We start from the raw sequence: 24,427 nt of genomic DNA, 5'->3' as shown, positions 1-24,427 counted from the left end.
CCCTGGCAGATCCTGGGGCACGGCAGCACTGGGGACACAGGTAAGACCAAGGGGCAGGATGGCTCTTCAGCGGCGGGGCTGAGGAGCTGAGGGGTTGCTGGGATGGGCCCTGCCCCTTGGGAGCCTCTGCCCAGGCCAGATCTTCTCATCTGATCCACCCTGAGTTTGAACCTGGGATTGAGTTGGGCTCTCAGTGCCCACTCCAGGCTGCCCGGGGGCTGGGGCAGGTCTGCTGCTGACTGCCTTTCTGTGTTTTCTAACCCTGCAGGGTGCACAGATGAACCCAATGAGGCCCTCAAGGCCCAATACATGAGGTGAGTCCCTATCCCTGAGTGTCACTGTCATCTGTATGTATGTGGGGGAGGAACAGGGCCTTGGGTTCAGGAGCAGGGTCTGTTACCACCTCAGGGTATGACCTTGGACGTGCCTCCCGTCTCCTCTGGGCCTGCTTCCAGCCATAGAATGGGGACAGTGGACCGTGTGCTGCTCATAGTTTGTGGCAGAAGGTCCCTGGGTGCACCCAGGGATGACTGAGAGGTCCCTGGGCGGGGCTACCCTCTGAGAATAGGGAGGGGCAGGGATGAGCTCCTCACAGGTGGGCTTCATGTAAGTAGGCTCCGTGTGGAGCCTGGAAGCAGGGCCTGGCTCACTGTGGGGGACATCAGGGTGCCCAGGCTGGCCTCAGTGTCCGAATTCTCAGAGCTGACTCAGGGAGGGGTGGCTGCCCCATCAGTAAGGGTGGCAGGCTAGCGGGGGGGACTCTGGCAAAGAGGGGAGCCAGGGAGCTCCGAGAAGGGGCCCTGCTCAGTTTCAACTGCCTCTTCCTTGCAGGCGTTTAGGCCCTGTGTGGCCAGGTCTTCCAGGCTTTCAAGAGAAGCTAGAAATCTAGCTTTTTATGTAAAACTCTCAAATTTTAGTCAAGAAGTTTTCAGGACACTGTAGACTTCCAAAGTAAGCTTGAAGCTCCCAGTTTGTAATTTCTGCTGGAAATCCAGAGACATGCATTCATCTCCATTCACCCCATTGATTCATTCCTTCACTCATTCATTCATTAGACTGCTGGCTCCTTGAGGGCAGGGGCTTTTGTCCTGGTCACTACTGAACCCTTGGTGCCCAGCACAGCACCTGCCAGAGTGAGGACTCAGCACACATGGGACAAATGAATGAACACATGTATATATAATCACACACTTCATTCATTCATTCATTCATTCATTCATTCCTTGCTGCAGCTTGCTCTTTGTGTGTTTTGGTCCTCTATTTCCTTCTGAGACGTATGCTGCTGATTCCTGAGACCATGAAAGCAATTTAGGGTGAGGGTACCTAGAGGACTCACCAGCCTTCTTTTGGGCCATACTTGGGGGAACCGGTTGTCCTGGGAACATGGTGCTTCTCTGAAGAGAGTGGGGCTTCCCAGAGGCCAGATGGATTTGGGATCCAACCCTTGAAATTAGGACCAGCCACATAATTAATTTGTGGGGCCCCAGACAAATGCAAATGCAGTCACCTTAAAAATTTTTTTTAATGTTTTCAGACTGTGACAGCAGAGTATGAAACCAAAACCAGGTCCTTCTAAGTCTAAGGCCTTGTGTGATGGCACAGGTCACACTCCCATGCAGCCAGCCAGCCCTGTCTGTTCTAGCACAGGGAGCCCCCAGAGCTGCACTCAGGTCCTCAAGCGGCTCTTGCCTCTCCCCTGATGCCCCAGGAGGCCACGGCTGTGGTTCCAGAGCCTGGTCCAGCCCTGGCTCAGAATTGGAGTCTGGCAGGATTTCCCCACCCCCTTGGGGCCCTTTGAGAGTTTCCAGGACAAGGCCCCCACTAAGCAGAGCAGCAGTGGAGGCCACGGAAGGGCTGGTTGGGGCCTGGCCCCGCGGTGGGCTGTTGGGTAGTGCACTGACCCGTTCCCTCAGGGCGCTCTGCTGACCACGGGCCCCTCCACAGGCCCGGGTCACGGCTGCTCCTGTGGCTGGAGCAGAATCTGGAGAGAGTGCTTCCTCAGCCCCCCAAATCCTCCGAGGTGAGCCAAGGAAGGGAGGGGCAGGGAGTTGAGTATAGGGGGGGTTTCTGGGGCCCCAGGAGGGCCTGTCTCCTCCAGCAGGCTGTCCCCACCCCCCTGGAACTCAGGAGAGGGCGATGCCCCCCTTGGAGAGTCCTTGATGGGGAGGAGTGACTGCGAGAGGTGGCGGGGATTCAGGAGGAGAGACCCCCCTAGCCCCCCCACTCACCAGCCTTGGGCCAGTGCACAGCTGGTAGTGGGGTTGGGGAAGTGCACAGAGCTTGCTGTGGCCCATGACCTCGTGCCCTGTTTGTCACCCAGGTCTGGAGAGATGAGTCTGCAGTTGCTACAGGTGCTGCCTCAGACCCAGGTACAGGGAGGGGAGCTCGAGAGGGGGCTGCCTGGGATGGTCACGGGCTGGGCTCAGGGGTCAACTGGGCCCTGGAGAATCCCCCGGAGGCCCTTAGCCCCCACCCAGACTAGGACGGGGTTCAGGGCTTGCCAGGAGCAGGCTGTTGTGGGGGACATCAGAATCCCCTCCCCAGTCCAGACTGGGAAGCCAGAGTCCTGGAAGAGATGTGTGGGTCTTGGATAAGTCCCTTCCCCTCCCTGGGCCTCAGTTCCCTTGTCTGTCTGGTCTGTGTGAGAATAGGAATGGGTGAAGTGGTCCCAAAGGGCTCCCCATTCAGTCCTGTTAGTGCCTTGAATCTGGCCCCTGTGCCCTTAAGGGGTTGGAGGAAGTCTCTAGCTCCTGCTTTCCCCGCTGCTTAGTGCCTCCAGGACGCCCCCAGGAAACAGAGCCCATGCTGCAGGCCCGTGAGAGCGCCCCCCTGCCCACACCTGTCCCCCTGCAGCCCAAGGAGGAACCCAAGGAGGTGCCAGCTCCAGAGCCCCAGCCTAGCTCCCAGGCCCAGGCCTCCTCCCTGCCACCACCCAGGGACCCTGCCAGGTGAGCCACCCTCAATGCAGCGCCTCCCACCAGGGAGCAGGATGAGTACCTTGTCCCTGCCCAACACCCAACCTCCAGGAAACCTGGAAGAAAATTCAACTGGATGTGTGCAGACCCCTTCCCAAGGCAGCCACATCAGCTTCGTGCCCTTTTCCACATTTCTATGCATGTCCAAGCTTTCAAGCTTTGGGTACTTTTTTTTTTTTTTTTTCCTTCAACACACACCTGACAGGAGCAAGCTATACATACTCTTCTGCACTTTACTTTTTTTTTTGAGACTGAGTCTTGCTCTGTCTCCCAGGCTGGAATGCAGTGGCACAATCTCGGCTCACTGCAACTTCTGCCTCCCAGGTTCAAGCGATTCTCCTGCCTCAGCCTCCTGAGTAGCTGGGATTACAGGTGCAGGCCACCATGCCGGCTAACTTTTGTATTTTTAGTAGAGATGGGGTTTCACTGTGTTGCCCAGGCTGGTCTAGAACTCTTGACCTCAAGCAGTCTGACCACCTCGGCCTTCCAAAGTGCTGAGATTACAGGCATGAGTCACCCCGTTTGGCTTGCTTCTTTTTTTTTTTCTTAATCTGAAAAATGTGTCTTAGAGGCGGTTTTATCCACACAGGTCTTACTGCATTCTTTCTTTGACAGCTGCATTAAATGGATGCACCAGTTTTTATTTAACCACTCAGTGGACATTTACATTTGTTTTCACCTTTTGCCACAATCAATAGCCCGTGCATGCATCATTGAGTTCATGCACAAGTAAATCTGGAGGATAAATCAGTGGAAATGGAGTTCCTGGGCCAGAGGATACATGTATTTAAAATGGGATACAGGCTGGGTGCAGTGGCTCACGCCTGTAATCCGAGTGCTTTGGGAAGCTGTGGCAGCAGGAGTTTGAGACCAGCCTGGGCAACATAGCAAGACTCCATCTCTACAAAAAATTAAAAAAACAAAACAAAACAAAACAAAAAAACAGCTGGGCATGATGGCATGTGCCTGTAGTCCCAGCTGCTCAGGAGGCTGAGACAGGAGTGAGCTATGATCACACCAGCCTGGGCCACCAAGTCGAGAAAGAAAGAAGGAAGAAAAAAAGAAAGAAAGGAAGGAAGGAAGGAGGGAAGGAAATTAGGACAGGTGTTGCCACTTTCCATGTGTGAGATGCCCAAAATGCACTCCTTCCAGGGATGGGTGGGAGGGTTGGGGGAGCCTGAGCTACCTGGTGGGGCCTGAACCAGAAGCTCACTTAGGGAGGGTGGGGGGAGGGGGAATGGTTTTCAGGCTGGAAACCTGGGCTCTGGATCCTGGCAAGCTCTGCCTTTTGGCAGGCTTGTTTTCTGCCTTGGGAATGAGCTGACTTTGGCCTCAGTCTCCCCACAACCCTTCCCACCTGGACACAGCACACTCTCTCCCACCCGCAGGCTGGTGGCATGGGTCCTGCACAGGCTGGAGATGGCTTTGCCGCAGCCAGTGCTACATGGGAAGATAGGGGAACAGGTCAGTGCTGGGCGCATGAAGTGGGGGCCTTGGCGGGAGGGGTCTTGGGAACTCGGGTAAGGAGCAGGATGGTTGGCCTGTGTCCCTGGGGTGTGAAGGCACAGCAGGAAAAAGGGACCCTGTAGTAGAAGCCTAGCTCCCCCAGCCTTCCTGTCTGCATGGCCCACGTTCATTCCACCCACTCTGAGGCACAATGGCCACAGGGCTGAGACGTGGTGGCCCAGCCCCTCCTGCCAGGAGTTCACAGTCAGTGGGGGAGGTCCTTCCATGGGGGAGCAGAGGGGACATGGGGCACAGAAGTGGAGCCTCCTGGGAGCATCAAGGAAGGCTTCCCAGTGGAGGTGGCCTCCAAGCATTTGCAAAGGTCCAGAGATACCCAGATTCTGGGAAGAAGTAAGGCTCACAGGAGCTGGCAGACCCTATGTGCATTCCTGATAGCCTAGGGCTCCAACATGAGTGGCCAGGGAGAGCACTCATGCGCTCTGTCACCGGTTCCTCTCCTTCCTCATGAACCAGGAACCTGGCCCTTTTTTCTTGGGTGCAATTGAACGTCTTTATAGAAGCACCTGGAACTGGGAGGTGGGAAGCCTAATCTCTCTCCTGGCTGTGTGGCCTCCGCCCTGGCCTTCTCAGAACCTCAGTTGTCCCAGCTGACCAATGGTCAGTTGTTTACAGAACTCTTTACCTGCATTTTCATACCCAGGGCTGTGAGAATGGAGGTAAAGAGTTCTGTAAACAAAGCTATCTAGGCCCCAGAGACAGGAAGGCCTGGCCAGGTCCTGGGTCTTTGTGTTACTCAAGGGCTCAGCCTGGCTCTTCTGAGCAGGTGCCGCTGCTGTGGCTGTCTGGGGTCGCCCCCATCTTGCTTCACTTGAGCCAAGGCTCGAGCTCTCAAAGCCCCCTCCCCCCACCTCAAATCCTTCATTGGCCCTGGGCACAGTGGGACTCTCTTCTCCATCCCATGGTACAACTAAGGCTTGGAGAGGTGGGTCAAGGTCACCTTGAAGGGGTGGCTGAAACGGGGAGGCTGGTGAAGAGGCCATGGCAGGATTTTCCCTTTTTTCTCTCTCCATGCAGGAGCCTGACTCCCCTGGGATATGTGATGTGCAGACCAGTAAGTGACACGTTACTGGATCCCCATGTGCATATTAGGAAGGGTTGCTTGGTGTCCTTGGGTCTGACTGTATGTGGGCAAGGGGGCTGTCCCTGGCCAGACCTGGACTCACACAGGGGGCAGTTAGGGTCTCCTGAGCTGGAGCTGAGAGAGCCTTGTGCTCTGCAGGCCCTACCTCTGTTCAGCCTGGCCAGGTAGCCAGAGCCTGGCCCAGAGCCAGATGGTGGCTGGAGGCCCCAGGAGCCTGGTGTCCAGCTTCTCTCCGGAGCAAACAGTCCCGGGGCTAAGTCAGATGAGCTCTCCTTCCTGCTGGTAATGTCCAGAGAGCTTCCCCCATCCCCTGGCAGTTGGGCAAATGGGTTTGGCCAAACCGAATGGAGAGGGGTGGGGTCTCACTGGAGGAATCAGGCCTCACAGCCTCCAGCTCCCTTGAGCTGGAGGGGTCCCTGTCACCTGAGGCTGGGTTGGGGAGGCATGTGATGCCCTTTATCCCAGCCCCGAGCCAGGAATCGGGGACAGAGGACTGAGACCAGGAAGGGGCTGGAGGCAGGATCTGTTCTTTCTTCACTTCATGGCCTCCAGAGAGGCATGTGGTGAACAGGCATTCATTCATCCATCCATCCATCCATTCATTCATTCAGTACATAGTTAAGGATAGCCTACTATGTGCCAGGCCCGTGATGGGTTCTAGTTGTGAGCAGAGCTCAGGGGCTGTGGGTGGTGGCGTCCCTGTTCCATCCTGGACACAAGCCCTCCAACCACAGGCCTCAGGGTGTGCCAGGGCTCTGAGCTCTGCCCTGTGTCTGCAAGGCTGTGTCCAGCCCCAGCCCCACTAGGCCGATGGTGGTCTCCATGAGTGCCCTGAAGCTGGGGGTGGCCGCTGTGGCCTGGAGCACACACTGGCCAGTGCACTGTGGAGCTCAGGTCTGATGGAGAGGCATGGGGGGCGTTAGGGTTGATGGTAATCATGGCAATGACATGAGGAGAGCTGGCCTGTCTCAAAGCAGAGCATATGCAGTCTCTCATGAAAGCTCATGGCCAATCTGGGGTAACAGAGCAGAGACCCTCATGGCTGTTGGGGCAGGCAGGGGGCAGAGCTCAGAGAACCAAAAGCACCTGCCCAAGGTCACAGAGCAAACCAGGTCCACCTGGCCTGGCAGCCTCCGCTTAAAGGAACTAAAAACATTTCCTTGGGGGCAGAGAGCCTCCAGAGGGTCTGCATCTGAGGATGGAGCACCAGGACCCTCTTCTCTTCCCCTCTGGAAGGAGGCGGGATTCTCTGCCAGCTGTGGCCAGGGCCTCCCTGTAATGTCTGGAGCATGTGAGTTGTGGGTGGACGCTGGGTGACCATGTGGGCAGGCTCATGGGGACAGGGCGGGGAGCTGGCTTGGGTTCCTTTTCTAGGGCTGCCGTAACAGATGTGTACACACTGGGCGGCTTAGAACAACAGACACTGATTCTCCCACCATTCAGCAGCCAGAAGTCCAGGGTCAAGGCTTTGGCAGGGTCAGCTCCTCCTGGGACTCTGAGCGAGACATGCCCGTGCCACTCTCCTTGCTCCTGCTGGCCACTCGTGGTCCTTGGCGAACCTTGGCTTCTGGCTGTCCTCCAGTTCCCGCCTCCGTCTCTACACACCTTTACCTCTGTGTCTGTGTGTGTCAAGCCTCTCTCTCCGTTCTTTTAAAAGGACATCAGTCATTGGATTTAGGGCCCACCCTAAATCCGGGATGATCTCACTTTGAGATCCTTAACTTAATCACGCCTGCAAAGGAGCTATTTCCAAATAAGGTCACATTCACAGGTAATGGGGTTAGGACTTGGAATTATCTTTTTGGGAGACACTATTCCACTCACGTCCCATGTCATGGGGAGACTCTCAGGGGCTGGGGGTTATGTGTCCCCTGCCCTCCCCATTCATTCACTCATCCACTCACTCATTCCTTCCGCCTGTCCACCCAGCCACCCACCCTGTCTTCTCCTTTGTTTCAGGGGTAATGGGAGCTGGAGGTCTCTGAAATAAGGGAGAAGGGAATCTGGGAGAGCTCAGATGGACACACGGATGGAAGGAAAGAAGGATGCCCTGAAGAGAAGACCTTCTGGGGGGAGGTGGCCACTGACACCCCACCCTATTTGAACAGCGAACCCCTCCCTGTCCACACACTCCCAGGCAGGACAAGGGGAGCCAGCATCATCTGCACCAGCCCCAGAGCCTCCCAGACTAGAACAAGGGGAAGGCCAGCCATGGGCAGCCTGCAAGATTTAGGCTAGACAGCAGGACTTACCCCCAGAGGGCTGTGGAAAAGCCCCAGAGCTGGGCGTGGTGGCTCATGCCTGTAATCCCAGCACTTTGGGAGGCTGAGGCAGGAGGATTGCTTGAGCCCGGAAGTTCGAGACCACCGTGGGCAACACAGTGAGACCCTGTCTCTAAAAAACCTTTTTTTAATTAATAAATTAAAAAGCCCCATGGAGGGAGGACTCAGTATTGAGCATCTCTTTAAGAGGATGCATGCACAGCTCCCAGTGTGGTACCTGGCACAGTCAGCACCTCGACAAGATACAGTTTTTCCCAGAAGAGGTTTCTTCCTAGGCCTGGCCACACTCTCTCCTTCCAAGGCTTGGGGACGCCAGTGAGCAGCAACAAACATTTTCATTAACATTAAAAGAGCGTAAATGAGCACATCAAACCTGTGATTGCATGATATTATTGCTGAGGATAAAGCTAAAAGAAGGGTTTACATTTTAAAAGTGGGTGGACTGAATAGCCCTGGGCTTGGGGTATTGGGTTGCAGGAGGGGAGGAATTAGCCAGGGCTCCTGAGCCGGGGATCCTGGCTCCCAGCTGGCCCACATGTATCTTTGTTAGGGCCATGGAGTGATTTTAAAAATTAGAATTGATTGCCGACATTTAAAAATCAGGTAGCTTTACATGAAAAAATCCGGCTTCTCTCGAAAACTGGGTAGACCTGGCTGTAATGGGCCCACACTGTGCTTGTGAGGACAGTCTGGGCAGCTGCTGGCACCTGAAGGCAGGTGGCACCTGCCCCTTCATTTGTATACATCATCACCCTGGCTGGGCAGGCCTTTGGATTCCAGATCCCTGAGGTCTCAAACTGGTGATGAGGTGGGGCAATCCCAGTAGAGGAAATAAAGTGTAGTATACAGGAGAGTGGTGGGACTTCAGCTAATGTGGAGCCCAGCATCCTTAACGCAGAAGATAAAACTAAAGAAGTTGGGGCCTAACTCTAGGAGACTAGGCTGTAGGCAATGGGGAGTCATTGAAGGTGATTGAGCAGGGCAGTGACTTCAGAAAGATTACTCTGAGGCTGAACAAGCATTGGAGACAGGGAGAGCAATCAAAGCAGAGACCCTTCCAAAGCACCTGGGGCCAACTATGAAGAACGTCCTACCCCAGACTTTGTGATTCAAGAGTACTGGGAGCTGGGAATCTGGTTCTGTTTTTTTCCCTCCCCTCTCCTCCTCTCCCCTCCTCCCCTCCCTCCCCTCCCTCCCCTCCCCTCCCTCCCCTCCCCTCCCCTCCCCTCCCCTCCCTCCCCTCTCCTCCCCTCTCCTCCCCCTCCTCTCCTCTTTCACGACCAAGCAATGGTTATGGAAGAATCTGCTTTATTGAGAAGTACCTGCTTTCTCAGATGATTCTGATGAACGGGAGAGGCTGGGACCATACTTTGAGAAACACCCAGTGAGAGGTTAGTACTTTGGGGCCAGGTGGGAGGAGACGTGAGCCTGGGCCAGGGAGAGGCAGAGGAAGGAGGTATCATGACCCAGGCCTGCCAGAAAGGGTGGTGGTTTGGAGTTAGGGCTCAGGCTTTGACAGAGACCCAGGGGTCCAGGTGGGTGCCTTAGCCTAGAATTCATGTGCCCAGGTTCCTGCCTGCTGATCCTGGAAGCAGGCGCTCCTTCCCACATGAAGCTGTTGACTTTCGTTCTTTTTTATTTTATTTTTTTTTAGATGGAATCTTGCTCTGTCACCAGGCTGGAGTGCAGTGGTGTGATCTCGGCTCACTGCAACCTCCACCTCCCGGGTTCAAGCAATGCTCCTGCCTCAGCCTCCTGAGTAGCTAGGACTACAGGCGCATGCCACCATGCCCGGCTAATTTTTGTATTTTTAGTAGAGAAGGGGTTTCACCATGTTGGCCAGGATGGTCTTGATCTCTCGACCTCATGATCTGCCTGTCTCAGCCTCCCAAAGTGCTGGCATTACAGGCGTGAGCCACTGCATCCAACCAAGACTGTTGACTTTCATCGGCTAGGGTCAGAACCTCATTTGACGGCCCTGAGGGCAGAGAGGCCACTGACCAAGAGGTGGCATGCCAGGGTGGAGTGGCAGTTTCTATGGGAACTGTAGCACTCATAGCTCCTGAACACCTCGGTAGGGCCGCGGAGAAGCTGGGTGAGCTATGAATCAGACACCTGTAGGGAGGGGCGGTCGGAGTTTCAGGGGTGGGCCAGCGGTTCCTGCACCAGGCCTCCTGGGGGCCTGCCCTGGGGGCTATGTAGCAGCATACCCCATCCCTCCCCTTCCAGGTTGGTAATCTTGGGTACTGTCCTCCTCTCAGAGCTGCAGAATCTTTAGCTGTAAAATGGGAATAGTACAGGACATGTCTTGCAGGCCTGCTGCAGAGATGAAAGGAGGAAATGAGGCCGGGCACAGTGGCTGATACCTGTAATCCCAGCACTTTGGGAGGTCAACGTGGGTGGATTACCTGAGGTCAGGAGTTTGAGACCAGCCTGGCCAATATGGTGAAACCCTGTCTCTACTAAAAATACAAAAATTAGCCAGATGTGGTTGCATGCGCCTGTAATCCCAGCTACTCAGGAGGCTGAGGCATGAGAATCGCTTGAACAGGAGGCGGAGGTTGCAGTGAGCCGAGATCGCACCACTGCTCTCAAGCCTCGGTGTCACAGCGAGACTCTGTCTCAAAAAAAAAAGAAACAAAAAAAAGAAAGAAATGCTTATAAAATACCCACGCACTAAATAGGACCTAAAAAGAAAAGGTTAATGGAAAAGAAAGGCAGCATGGAAGCAAGGACGGCATCAATTCTTAAGGACAGTGCCCCGTAAGGAGTGACCGCTGATGCCATGAGGTGCTCATGGGACACATTTGTCACCTGGGATAGTGCACTGGGAAAACGGGAGTCAGGGCACCTGGCTCGGCCTCCACCTTCCTGTGTGGCCTGGGACAAGACACTCAGCCTCTCTGAGCTGGCTCTCTTTAAAAGGGGGAAAGTACCGTTCCTGCCCTTTGGGGCTGCTATGAAAGCTCACGTGCTGTCAGGCAAGATGTTCTGTTCCCTGGATGTCCCCTGCTACGCCCAGGCAGGAACTGGCACCCCAAGAGGCTGCTTAGAGTGGAGACGCTGCACCATTGCTGGACAGCAGCATAGACTGACCCGGGCAACACGTCCCACCACCGCATTCAGGGTCACACTTGGAGGAGCCTCCCTGGCCAAACCCCAGGGGCGTTTGCAGGGCCAGAGGAGCCGGAAGCAACCATGGAAACAGCTAGTTCGGGATGTGCTTGGGGCTTCCCTAGAGGGCAGGCAGCACCTCATCTGGGAGACAGGGATAATATCTGTACCTAGAAGTGGGGAGCTACATGCCTGGCAATAGGAAGCACCCCATAAAATAAGGTATTTATCTCTGTCTCAGTTTGCTCATCTGTAAAATGGGGAGAAAAATATAAAAGAGGGAAAATAAAATGGGGATACTAATTATAACCTCGAAATGTTGATGTGAGGACTAATCGAGTTTTCCACGTACATCACTCAGCACAGGTCCTGGCACATAGGAAGTGCTAAAAAATGCAGCCGCTCTTACTATTATTATTGTTATGCAACATTATGAACAATAACAGCCAGTCTCAGGATAAGACTTGAGGCCAGCTTCCATTTAAAGTCATCGTTACTACTACCCGGGTATGGTGGTGCATGCCTGTAGTCCCAATTACTCAGAAGGCTGAGGTGGGAGGATAGCTGAAGCCCAGGAGGTCGAGGCTGCAGTGAGCCATAATTGCACTAATGCACTCCAGCCTGAGCGACAGAGCAAGACCCTGTCTCAACCACAAAAAAGTCACTATTACTAATTTATGTTTGGCTGAGGGCCACCAAGATCCCTGGAGATTTTGGGGGACACCTGGTGTCCAGGCGTTGTCCTTTGTCGCTGACACCAGCCTGGGGATAGGCTTAGGTTCCTGATGGACTGCTCTGCACTCCCTTTGAGCATCTGCCAAGCTCACAGGCCCAGGGTGTTTTCGCTGTCAAGGACCAGGATACGTGAAGAAATGTTGAAAATTAGACTCCCATCTGAAGGTGGGACCACCCCCGTGAGGAAGTGGAGTTTCCCTGGAGGGTGGAGCCTCTAGACCCAGGAGGGAGGGAAGGACTCTCAGAAGCAAATGCTGAACATATGGGCATGCTGTCACCAGGGGGTGACATCTACAGAGCAGGAAGCTCTCTCTGCATCCCTCAGGACAATCCAGGCTACCTGCACCTGGATGTGGCCAGGTGGACCCTGAACCTGGGCCTTTTGACATCCCTGTGATGCTGTGACTGGAAACATTGTTTCTGCCTCTGCACAAACCTTTAAGAAGGAGGCCCCAGTGAGAAACAGGTTCAACCATAATCAAAGCTCTGTCTCAAGAGGAAAAGGGGGGAAGATGATGGAGACAGAGTGAATGAGCACAGGCTTCAGCCCATCACCGGAACACCGATCTGGTCACGCTGAAAATGGAAAGTGCCATTTCCCCACTGCCTGACTAAGCACTGAGGCACTACTGGCCATAGCCAGGGCTCCCTGCGGGGTCCCTGGGACTCGGAGGCCCAAGCTCACTCCCCTGCACATCCCATAAATGTCTCTTCCTGTGTTCCCTGCAGTCAGCATCCTTCCTGGAGGGCAAGTGGAGCCTGACCTCGTCCTAGAAGAGGTTGAACCGCACTGGGAGGATGCCCACCAGGATATCAGTACCAGCTCGCAGGGTACAGAAGTGGTTCCAGCTTATGAAGAAGAGAACAAAGCCGTGGAAAAGATGCCGAGGTGGGGAGTCTGAGAAGACCCTAAAAGATTAGGTATTGTTTGAGAAGGTACCAAGCATGCAGTACCTTATCCCAAAGATATAAAAAGGCACAGAGCAGGAACCAAACCCGCTTCCCCCTGCCTTCATATAGCCATCCTTCTCCCGTGGGTACAACGGCTACCAGGTTCTTATGTGCCACTCTAGAGACAGTCTGGGTATATGCAAGCTCACATCTCCCTCCTTTTTTCTTTTTGTACAGAAGGTAGCATAGCACACATACCTATCTGCACCTTGCTGTATTTATTCAACAACATACGTTGAGGTCTTTCCACATTCAGGATATAGAGAGCATCTTCATTTTTGTTTTTTTTGTTTTTTTGTTTTTTGAGACGGAGTCTTGCTCTGTGGCCCGGGCTGGAGTGCAGTGGCCAGATCTCAGCTCATTGCAAGCTCCGCCTCCCGGGTTCACGCCATTCTCCTGCCTCAGCCTCCCGAGTAGCTGGGACTACAGGCGCCCACCACCACGCCCGGCTAGTTTTTTGTATTTTTTTAGTAGAGACAGGGTTTCACCATGTTAGCCAGGATGGTCTTGATCTCCTGACCTCGTGATCCGCCTGCCTCGGCCTCCCAAAGTGCTGGGATTACAGGCTTGAGCCACCGTGCCCGGCGAGAGCATCTTCATTTTTCACTGCTGCATAGTATTCCATCATATGGCTCAATCATAATTTATTATTCACTATTGATGGACATTTAGGTTGGTTCCAAATTTTTGTTATTATGAACAATTCTGCAACAGGCACTCTTGTATGCATGTCTTTGCACGTGTGTGAATACATCTGCAGGAGATTTCTAGAGGGGAATTGTGGGTCATTGGTCGTGAGAATGTGGATTTGTGGTCATGACTGCCAAGTCGCTTTCCATAGGGATGTCGCAATCTTTGTTCCTCCTAGAGATGCTTGGTGACAGCGGGAGGTCTCGGGTTCTGAAGTCCATAACTTACATAGCTAAGATGGGGAATCTGAGGCCCAGAGAGGATCAGAGGCTGACCTAGGGCCACCACCAGGACAGTGGCTGGGACAGTCCCCTCATGCAGAGGAGAGGGTTTGTTGCCAGAGAGAGAGTCCAGGGTTGCTCAGGTGGGGCTCCCCAGGTTGAGCCTTGGTTGGAAAGTCCAGGTCCGGGCTCAGGAGTCATGGGACATCCTACAGAAAATGGGGGCAAGAGGTAGACTCAGCGGGGCAGCTTCAGGTGGACTCACCTCGTGCCTCTAACCCCAACTTAGAGAACTGTCCAGGATTGAAGAGGAGAAAGAAGATGAGGAGGAGGAAGAGGAAGAGGAGGAGGAGGAAGAGGAGGAGGAGGTGACTGAGTAAGTCATTTGCTCACCTGGCTGGGAATGGTCCTGCGGCTGGGGTTGGCTGAGCTCCTCGGGTCTGGGCACTCTTTGCTGCTCATGGGAGCTCCTTTCTCTTGTTCTGTGCTGTGTGAGGCTTGGAGAAGCTGGGGTTCCCCTGCTGTGCTCATCATGACCTGGGAATCATATTACCCACCACTCCACATCCGTCTCCACACACACTAGAATGCAGCCTCCAAGAGGGCTGGGACTTTTATCTGTTGCTTTCATTGCCATGTCCCTAGAGCCTAGAATGGTGCCTGGTACACAGTGGGCACCAAATAAATGTTAGTTGGCTGCATGGGCATATGCAGTGGACTCCCAGTTCTCCCATTATTCACAAAGCCAAGGCTGCCTCCCCTCCATATCCACCTGCCTTGGTTGCCTTTGATGCCTTCTAGGGCTGTCCTGGGTTCTACTATACTGCCCAGTAATGGTCGATCATCCACCCATATCCATAGATTTCAACACTAAACACACAGAAGAGTTCAGCTAAAATAAAAGTTAAACACTGGAGATCAGGAAACACTGTGGAGGGGGAGTGGAAGAATGGCTGGACAGGGGGATACGCATGGGGAAGAGCAGGCAGTTGGACACCTGTGCCTGGAGTTAGGAGCGGGAGAGGTGGGGCTGGAGATGTGACATTGGGATTCTGGGCATGTGAGTGGCATTGAAAGCTATGGGGTTCAAGGAGATGCCCAGCGAGCGAGTGTGGATAGAGGAGAGGCTCATGGACAAGACCAGAAGTTGGGGAGATGAGGAACCAAAAAGGACTGAGGAGGAGGCACCCGTGAGCAGGGAAGAGACAAGAAGAGTGTGGGGCCTAGAAGCCAAGTTAGTGTTTCAAGAAGGTCGGCCAGTCATGGTGGCTCATGCCTGGAATCCCAGCACTCTGGGAGGCCAAGGCGGGTGGATCACTTGAACCCAGGAGTTCAAGACCAGCCTAGCCAATGTAGCAAAACCCCATCTCTATTAAAAAAAAAAAAGAAAAAAAAAAGAAGAAGAAGAAAGAAGGACTGCCTCAAAAGCAGGTTGTAAAGCCTTGAACTTGTTTTCCCAAAGGCAATAGGGAGCCATTGAAGGTTCATAAGCAGGAGAGTAGCATGATCCGGCAGCTGTGTTGGAGAAAGATTGAGGCAGGGAGAACAGTGAGGAGACTGTTATGGTGGGCCAAGTGATAGTAAGTTACTCTGTCCTTGCTCCAGTCCCCTGGCATTATGTCCCTGTCTCTCTGCCCACCATAGGTACCTCATGACCCGCATCATTTCTCCCTGACCTGTCTCTCTGGCCATGGCCTGAGACAGGATAGCACCGTGAGTGTTAGGAGCACAGGCTTTGGCATCCGAAACACCAATACCATTTTGCTTCTGTTAGTGAAATGACCAGGGCAAGTGGTGTACTTGCTCAGAGCTTCTGTCTCCACATCTGTAAAATGGGGGATAATACAAGCCTCCTGCAGGGGGTCATCAGGGCCAGGGTGATGATGGAAGTGGTAGGACCAGGCCTGGAGTAAGTGCCCCATCGATGGCTACTGTTGGTCTCGTCCCCGCTGATGGCCTCTTTTTGTTCCAGTCAGGAAATAGTTAAACAGGTTCAGAGCTGGAGGCCTATTCAGTGTCATCTGCTTTTAGTCCATCCTTACTCAGTTCACATAGACTCTTTCCATCCTTGACAGGAGGCCACACAGCCTTGACTTGCTTACCACCAGTGACAGGGAGCTCACAACCTCTCAAAGGCTGTCCATTTCATCCATATGCCCCTCTGACTTGTGAAATTATTTCTTACACTAAAACTAAGCCTGCTTTCCTGTGGCTTCTATCCCTTCCTGACTTGTCCTAATTCTGCCTTCTGAGCCACCCTGCAGTCCCAGCAAGGTGAAGAACTTAGCTGCTGCCTGGTTTCATTAGAGCAGCTTGTTTGCCCTCTGCCTTCGATGGAGCTATGCTTCTGTGTGGAGTGCATAGCTGCAAGTGGCTCCCTTGCTGAACGTATACACCTAACACCCAGGCTGGAAAAGCCCTGTATTTGCCACTGCTCTGGATCTGAGACACCCTTTGAAGGCCAGTGATCAACTATGCTCACATACATGCATGTGCACACGAGTACTAACTATACATATGTTCTCAGAATGCAGTACACATGGGCACATACACGCATATTTGCACTATACCCATATACACCAGCACGTCGACACAGACATATATGCTGGGTTATGCACACACTTACATGTACAGCATGCACACATTTATACTCACACACATCCTGCATATATGCACAAGCGCAAGCAGCACACTCATACATGTTCATACATGTGTGTGCACACAGGCACACATGTACACACTTGCACACATGCACGTGACAGCCTTGCACACATGCATATGCATCCGGAGTTACCCGCAGATGCTGCAGGCATGCACGTCTTCATACAAATGTTCACCCAGAGTTTTGAACTCATGAAACTTTTGGGCTCCAGGCCCAGGGAGGGGCAAGGGAGTGACAGAGTGGGTGATCACAGGGCCAGGGTCAGAGGGTGTGAGGCCCAGGGCAAGCAAAACTGGGCTGTCACTGGCTGGGGAAGGATGCTCTTGGCCAGCTTTGCAGAGACACAGCTTACCGATGACAGAGGGCCCGGTAACGGGCAGATGGTCGCCTAGAGACCCTGTCTCTACAGGCAACAGCTCAGCTTTCCCTAGCAACCACGGCCTTTTGGTTCCACCTGGCCTCCCTGGGGATGCTTCTGCCGTTCCCTGCACATCTCCTCAATCTGATTAGAAGCAGGAAGGATTGCTGGCTCCTCTGCCACTGGAGCCACGCTGGCTCGGGAGCTGGGCTCCCACTTGCATGCACCCACCCAGGCTTGGGATGAACGTCACAGCCCTCAGCTGAACCCCTGCACCATGGGCATCCTGACTGGCCCTGACCGAGAGACCCAAGTAGGTGGCTGCCCCTCCCTAAGTCTTCCCTCCTTCCTGCTTTTGGGGCTGGGATTTCAGGTGGAGGGTCTGCTGAAGGTGACAGTGAGGACCATAATGTTGGGGCACGGCCTGCGGGATGGCACAGGGGAGGAGGAGTGGACGGGTAAGCTTTTGGGAGCTGGCTGCCACTGCTGCGCCCTGGATCTTAAACTTGGAAAGTGGCGGTGAGGGGCGGCCTCCAGGAAGCCCACCTCAGCCAATCTGTCTGTTCCTCTGCTTGGAAATCCCTGGGACTTGGGAACTTTCTGGAAGTTGATGGCTTGCTGCTTCTGGGCTGTGCAAGAGGGGACCTTGGCAGGCACTGGGCACCCTGTCAAGCAGGAGCCATGTGGCTTTGGTACATGGCCCCTAGACAGCCCCTGGTGATGCTGACAGCGCCACTACTGGGCTGTTTAGGTGTTTTGATAGCTGGGGATGTTTGTGCAAAAGGTTCCTCAGTCCACATGGGTGATTTCATAATCCTGCAGATTGCTGCCTCCTCTGGGATTAATAATAATAATGACAAGAACAATAATAATGGCTTCCATTTGACTTACGATTTTTTTCCATGCCACTCATGGCTAAGGCAGCCTGAATGGCAGATTCTATTATTCTCTCATCCCATTTCACAGATGAGAGAACTGAGGTTCAGAGACAGGGCCCTGTCTCTGAAGTGTAGAGCTGGGATTCTTGGCATTACAAGGAAAGCTGCTCCCAATGTTTAGTGATGACGAATCCAGAAGAATCACCAGAACAACACCTGGCAGTCCTTTTTTTGATTTTTCTTTTTTTTTTTTTTGAGACGGAGTCTCGCTCTGTCGCCCGGGCTGGAGTGCAGTGGCCGGATCTCAGCTCACTGCAAGCTCCGCCTCCCGGGTTTACACCATTCTCCTGCCTCAGCCTCCCGAGTAGCTGGGACTACAGGTGCCCGCCACCTCGCCCGGCTAGTTTTTTGTATTTTTTTAGTAGAGACAGGGTTTCACCATGTTAGCCAGGATGGTCTTGATCTCCTGACCTCGTGATCCGCCCGCCTCGGCCTCCCAAAGTGCTGGGATTACAGGCTTGAGCCACCGCGCCCGGCCTTTTTTTTGACTTTTCTATGAGATTCTCATTGGCCCTTCTGATCTTACTCAAATAGGTCAGGCTGCACAGGCCAGGCAAATCCTACCCATTTGACAGATGAGCAGACAGAGGCAGCCCAAGGGCTTCAAGGTGACTTGCCCAAGGTCATACAGTGGCTTCTGGTCTGATACTGGAATAGGCAGGACCCCAGGAAGCCTCTGGCTGGGCCTGTGGGCAGTTCATTTTCTGAGCCTTTGCGCTGTAGGCAGAGAGCTGAGACAGACTCTGTATCTATTTCAGGAAAGTCATCCAGTCAACCTCCTTGCAGCCAGAGACCTGTCTTTAACCCATTTGTGCAAGGCTGACTTCTTAGTGTAGAAGGCACAGGCTCCAAAATACTCAGAGGCGGGCAGTGAAACAGAGCATTGAGCATGTGGCCTTGGGGTCAGGGATGCAGTATCTTATCTAGGCCCACCTTGAACAGGTGGTATGACCGTGGGTCGGCCATCCAAACTCTCTGAGCCTCTGTTTTCTCAGCTTGCATGTGAGCAGTAACAGTTCTAATCTGTCAGGGTTATGTGAGATTTGTTTTTTTTTTTTTTCCTAGGCTCTTTTAAAAAGTTAATTATTTTTTCTTTTCTTGTTTATTTTTTTTTAAAGACAGAGTCTCGCTCTGTTGCCCAGGGAGTCAAGTGGCACAATCCTGGCTCACTGCAATCTCTGCCTCCTGGGTTCAAACAATTCTACTACCTCAGTCTCCCGAGTAGCTGGGATTACAGGCATGCACCACCACGCCTGGCTAATTTTTGTATTTTTAGTAGAGGCGGGTTTCGCCATATTGGCCAGGCTGGTCTCAAACTCCTGACCTCAAGTGATCTGCCCGCCTCGGCCTCCCAAAGTGCTGGAATTACAAGCATGAGCCACTGTGCCCAGCCTAATTATTTTTTCAGTTGACAAAAATTGTATATATTTTTGTGTATAATTGTTGTTTTGAAATATGTATACATTGTGGAATAGCTAAATCGAGCTAATTAACATACACATTTCCTCATATGTTCATCATTTTTTGTGGTGAGAACAGTTTAGATCTACTCTTAGCAATTTTTACAAATACAATACTTTGCTATTAACTAGAGTCACATGCTGTATAATAGATCTCTCACATTTATGCTTTCTATCTAGCAGAATCTTTGTATCCTTTAACCAACATCTCTCCAACCCTCGCCCCTCCCCAGCCCCTGGTAACTACCATTTTATTCTCTCCTTCTGTGAGTTCAACCTTTTTACACTACACATATAAGTGAGATCATATGGTATGTGTCTTTCTGTGTTTAGCTTATTTCACTTAACATAATGTCCTCAAGGTTCACAAATGACAAAGTTTCCTTCATCTTAAAGGCTGAATTCTTTTGTGTATATATAGGACATTTCCTTGATCCACTCATCTGTTGATAGACACTTGGGAGGCCAAGGCAGGTGGATCACCTGAGGTCAGGAGTTTGAGACCAGCCTGGCCAACATGGTGAAACCCTGACTCTACTAAAAATACAAAAATTAGCTGGGTGTGGTAGCGTGGGCCTGTACTCCCAGCTACTAGGGAGGCTGAGGCAGGAGAATCACTTGAACCCAGGAGGCTGAGGTTGCAGTGAGCCGAGATCACATCATTGCACTGCAGCCTGGGCGACACAACGAGACTCTGTCTCGGAAAAAAAAAAAAAAAGATTAATGCTGCAATGATAGGAGTGCAGACGTCTCTTCAACATACTGTTTTCATTTCCCTTGGATCTGTACCCAACAGCTGAATCATATGGTAGTTTCATTTTTAACTTTTTGAGGAACTTCCATATTCTTTTCCATAATGGTTGTGTTAATTTACAATCCCACCAACAGCGTATAAGTGTTCCCTTTCCACTGCATCCTCACCAACACTTGCTATCTTGTCTTTTTTTGGGTGGGGCTGGGGGACAGAGTCTCACTGTGTTGCCCCAGTTGGAGTGCAATGGCGCAATCTCAGTTCACTGCAACCTCCGTGTCCTGGGTTCAAGCGATTCTCCTGCCTCAGCCTCCCAAGTAGCTGGGATTACAGGAGTGTGCCGCCACACCTGCATAATTTTTGTATTTTTAGTAGAGACAGGGTTTCACTATGTTGGCCAGGCTGGTCTCGAACTCCTGACCTCATGATCTGCCCGCCTCAGCCTCCCAAAGTGCTTGGATTACAGGTGTGAGCCACTGCACCCGGCCTATCTTGTCTTTTTGATAATTGCCATTCTAACAGGTGAGAAGTTGATATTTCATTGTGGTTTTGATTTGCATTTCTCTGATGATTCGTGATGTTAAGCATCTTTTCATATACCTGTTGGCCATTTGTATGTCTTTTGAGACACCGAGACATGTCTATTCAGATTCTTTGCCCATTTTTTTAAATCGGTTTTTTTCTTACAATTGAGTTGAGTTTCTTATATATTTTGGATATTAACCCCTTATTCAACTAATGGTTTGCAAGTATTTTCTCCCGTTCTGTAGGTTGTCTCTTCAGTCTGTTGGTGGTTTCCTTGGCTGTGCACAAGGTTTTTAGTTTGATGTAATCCCATTTTGTATATTTTTGCTTTCATTGCCTGTGCTCTTGGGTTCATATTTTTAAAACTCACTGCTTAGACCGATGTCATAGAGCTTTTCCCCTATATTTTCCTCAAGTGGTTTTATAGTTTCAGATTTTATGTTTAAGTAGTGTTCAATCAATGTGGGTAGGGTTTTTTTTGTTGTTGTTGTCGTTGTTGTTTTTGAGACAGGGTCTTGCTCTGTTGCCCAGGCTGGAGTACAGTGGTGCAATCACAGCGCATTGCAACCTCCGCCTCCCAGGCTTAAGCAATCCTCCCACCTCAGCCTTCCAAGTAGCTTGGACCACAGGCACATGCCACCACACCCAGCTAGTTTTTGTATCTTATAGAGATGGGATTTTGCCTTGTTGTTCAGGCTGGTCTCGAACTCCTGAGCTCAAGCAATCCTCCTGTCTCAGCCTCCCAATATGCTGAGATTACAGGCATGAGCCACCACACCCAGCAATCTTCTTGAGTTTCTTTCATTGATGTTTTATAGTTTTCAGCATATGGTTCTGTCACCTTCTTGATTAAATTTATTCCTAAGCTTTTTATTTTACTTTATAGCTATTGTAAATAGCGTTGTTTCCTATCTTTTTCAGATAGTTCATTGTTAGCATATTGAAATGCTACTGAATTTTCTATGTTGATTTTATATCCTACAACTTTACTGAATTGGTTTATCAGTTCTAACAGTTTTTGTGGTGGAATCTTTAGGATTTTTTTAATATATAAGATCAAGTTATCTGCAAAGAGGAACAATTTAATTTCTTCCCTTCCAATTTGGATGCCTTTAATTTCTTCTTCTTGCCTAATTGCTCTAGCCAGGATCTCTTATACTACATTGAATAGAAGTGGTGAGAGTGGGTCAGGCGTGGTGGGTCACATCTATAATCCCAGCACTTTGGGAGACCAAGGTGGGAGGATCACTTGAGGCCAGGAGTTTGAGACCAGCCTGGGCAATGTAGCAAGACCCTGTCTCTACTGAAAATACCAAAAACCCAAAACAAAACAAAACCAAAAATAGCCAGGAGTGGTGGCGCCTGCCTGTAGTCCCAGCTACTCAGGAGACTGAGGCAGGAGGATGGTTTGAGCCCGGGAGGTTGAGGCTGTAGTGAGCCGTGATCATGCCACTGCACTCCAGCCTTGGTGACAGAGTAAGACCCTGTCTCAAAAACAAACAAACAAAAAAAAACAAAAAGAAAAAGAAAAAGAAAGAACTGGTGAGAGTAGGCATGCTTGTCTTGTTCTTGATCTTAAAGGAAAAGCTTTCAGCTTTTCACCATTGAGTATGATGTCAGCTGTAGGCTTGTCATAATGGCCTTTGTTGTACTGCGGTCCATTCCTTCTATACGTAATTTGTTGAAAGATTTGATCATGGAACGATGCTGAATTTTGTCAATTGCTTTTTCTGCATCTGTTGAGATGATCATATGATTTTGTTGCCGTGGTGTACCGCATTTATAGATTTCTCAGGGTAATTTGGAGGAGGATCTGGGGAGACTTTGCATGCAGAGTGCCTGGCACACAGCCCAGGAGCCGCTGTGGCAGTGTGATTACCGACTGATTTCTGCTGCCAAGCAGCTGGCTCCAGACTGACTAGGCAACAATCCCGTCCCCACCTTCCTACCCCACCGTCCTTGCTTGGGAGGGCTGAGACTTGACCCTCTGGGTAGAGAATGATGCATTCAGGTTTCCTGGGTGGCAGACACCCCAGAGCATCCTCTGTGAGCCCCTGGATGACAGGAGTCTGAGGGGTGGGGAGGGGCTGTTAGGAAGCAGGAACTAATCCTAACTATAAAAATCACATTAGTTCCTAGTCCTGAGTCATCATTTTAACCCAGAGGTTGCACACGGACATCTAATTTAGCCAGGAGACAGGTTCTTTTGGCTACAGCATATTAATAAAGATATATTAATTTGAATTGTCAGCATCTAAACACCAGACAACTTCACCTTAGAAACATCTTTTTCAGGCTCTGTGAATGATCTGGCCACCTGGCCCCCTTTCCCAGTGGAGTGGGGGTTGCTGCCTTCAAATGGACATGGGTTCTCCAATTTGCCACAGCCCTCCCTGCCCACTGCAGCCTCACCCCTGGCCCTATCACTATGTATGCCTGCTGCCTGGGCCCGGCACCCATGAAATCTTCAGCAGTTGCAGTGGCTCTGATCTCATGGCATGAGAAGAACCAGGGCCTAGGTTTGAGATTTGTGTGGTTTGGGACAATTTGCTGTGTGACTTCGCCAGGTCACTTCACCTCTCTGGGCCTCACTTTTGTCATGCTCTGCCCATCATCAAGATTGCCTGGAGACTGGGAGACCCCAGATGACAGCTCCTTCAACCGTCTTCCATGCATTTCTCACACATGCTGTTCCCATTTCCTGGACAACCTCTTCCTCCCCGCCATTCTCTGTGGTAAAATCATTATCCTGGAGGCTCAGCTTACAGGCCACCTCTTCCAGGAAGCCCTCCTTCCTAGCAGAGTTGTGGCATGTCCTTCACAGTGCCTTGCTGAGTGCACGTCTCAGATGGGAAGATTGTTAGCAGGACACTGCACTGGAGGCCCCTGAGGGTGAGACCTGTTCTTGGGCATCTCTGTGCCCTCCGCTCCTGGCACAGAGTGTGGCCCTCAGCAGGGCTGGTGAAACCTTTAACACCCGTAACCCAGTCCTTTTCTCCTGCCCCCTACCCCCACCCCGCCCCGGGTCACAGGGTGCTGCTGGATAGCTGTGTGGTGTCGCAGGTGGGCGTGGGCCAGAGCGAAGAAGACAGAACCCTGCCCCAGAGCGCTTCAGACCAGGTATGAGAAGCACCAGGCACTGGCACCTCTGAGGCCTGGCTTGGCATCGGTGGAAGGATGGGGACCTTGTCCACTTTGCTTGCAGGGGGAGTTTTGGCTGGTAAGATGCCCACAGGACAGAGGGGGCAGGGTGGCAGGTCCTGCGAGACCCCTTCTTGGCAGGGGTCAGATAGTGGCCTAGGCCATGGGTTGGGAGTCGGGTGGACCCGGCTCAAGTCCTCCTGTGGATGCCTAGCTTAGGGCAAGTCACCTCCCCACTCTGGGTCCCAGTGGCCACCTGTGTATGAGGGGGCTACAGACACCTCCCTGGGGCCTGTAGGAGGACCCCAAAGGGCTCACACACTATGAAGTGTGGTGCTGTGGATGCTTTGTTCCCCCATGTGCCAGGCTGCAAGGAGAGTGTCCCTCATCACAGGTGACACGTCCAGCTGTTAGGACCCGTAGGTCCTGGGTACACTGCCCTCTACAGGTTGTAGGCTACTCCCGAGATGCCCAGAAGGTGGGCTGGCAGGACCTGACTGGCTAGACAGGGCAAGAAGCAGAACTGGGCCCATGTGGACTCCTGAAGGCAGATCTAACAGGAGCTGCTGAGACTAGGGCTGGGGGCTGATGGTTACAGTTCCTGTTTCCACTTTATCTTTGCAGAAGCTGTGGGAGGAAGCTGGGGAGGAGGCCGACAAGGAGGCTGAAGAGAAGGCCAAGGAGGAGCCTGAAGAGGAGGCTGAAAAGGAACACCAGGACCGCGCTGAGACCAAGGAGGAGCCTGAGGCTGAGGCCAAGGCTGCCAGTTCAGGAGGTAGGTGTGGTGGTGGTGGTGGTGGTGGTTTGCACAAGAATATCTGTGGTCCTTTCAGGCTGGAGGCAGCCTCCGTGCAGGGGCAACCCCTCCTCCTCTCCCTCCATCTCCTTCCCCCCATTGCCCCCTCAGCCACCCTGTCTTCAGGAAAATCCCATCCTTGGTGTCTTGGGGCCACATTATCAGAGCCTACTGATGTATCTCAAAGGCTCTAAGGAACTGCACTGAGGCCCAGGACTCC

The 24,427-nt window shown here is 52.2% G+C and overlaps 1 protein-coding gene across 3 annotated transcripts in view; it reads left to right on the top strand.

The window, feature by feature from the left end:
* Positions 1–24,427, top strand: part of CNGB1 (cyclic nucleotide gated channel subunit beta 1) — an 85,995-nt gene that overhangs the window by 8,174 nt on the left and 53,394 nt on the right. For 2 of the 3 annotated variants that reach the window (XM_033218605.1, XM_033218606.1), the window contains 11 exons: positions 10–40; positions 269–314; positions 1,945–2,020; positions 2,321–2,369; positions 2,771–2,948; positions 4,364–4,439; positions 5,517–5,553; positions 12,444–12,603; positions 13,866–13,952; positions 23,303–23,390; positions 24,036–24,186. In XM_033218605.1, the coding sequence (XP_033074496.1) occupies positions 10–40; positions 269–314; positions 1,945–2,020; positions 2,321–2,369; positions 2,771–2,948; positions 4,364–4,439; positions 5,517–5,553; positions 12,444–12,603; positions 13,866–13,952; positions 23,303–23,390; positions 24,036–24,186 (979 nt within the window). The remainder of the gene's footprint in view (positions 1–9; positions 41–268; positions 315–1,944; positions 2,021–2,320; positions 2,370–2,770; positions 2,949–4,363; positions 4,440–5,516; positions 5,554–12,443; positions 12,604–13,865; positions 13,953–23,302; positions 23,391–24,035; positions 24,187–24,427) is intronic. The other variant, XM_033218607.1, reaches the window with a different exon arrangement.

The sequence above is a fragment of the Trachypithecus francoisi genome, unplaced genomic scaffold (genome assembly GCF_009764315.1).
Source record: "Trachypithecus francoisi isolate TF-2019V2 unplaced genomic scaffold, Tfra_2.0 Lachesis_group10, whole genome shotgun sequence".
In the NCBI taxonomy this organism is placed as follows: domain Eukaryota; kingdom Metazoa; phylum Chordata; class Mammalia; order Primates; family Cercopithecidae; genus Trachypithecus; species Trachypithecus francoisi.
The sequence above is the reverse complement of the archived record's forward strand: the minus strand, read 5'-3'. Positions and strand labels throughout refer to the sequence as shown.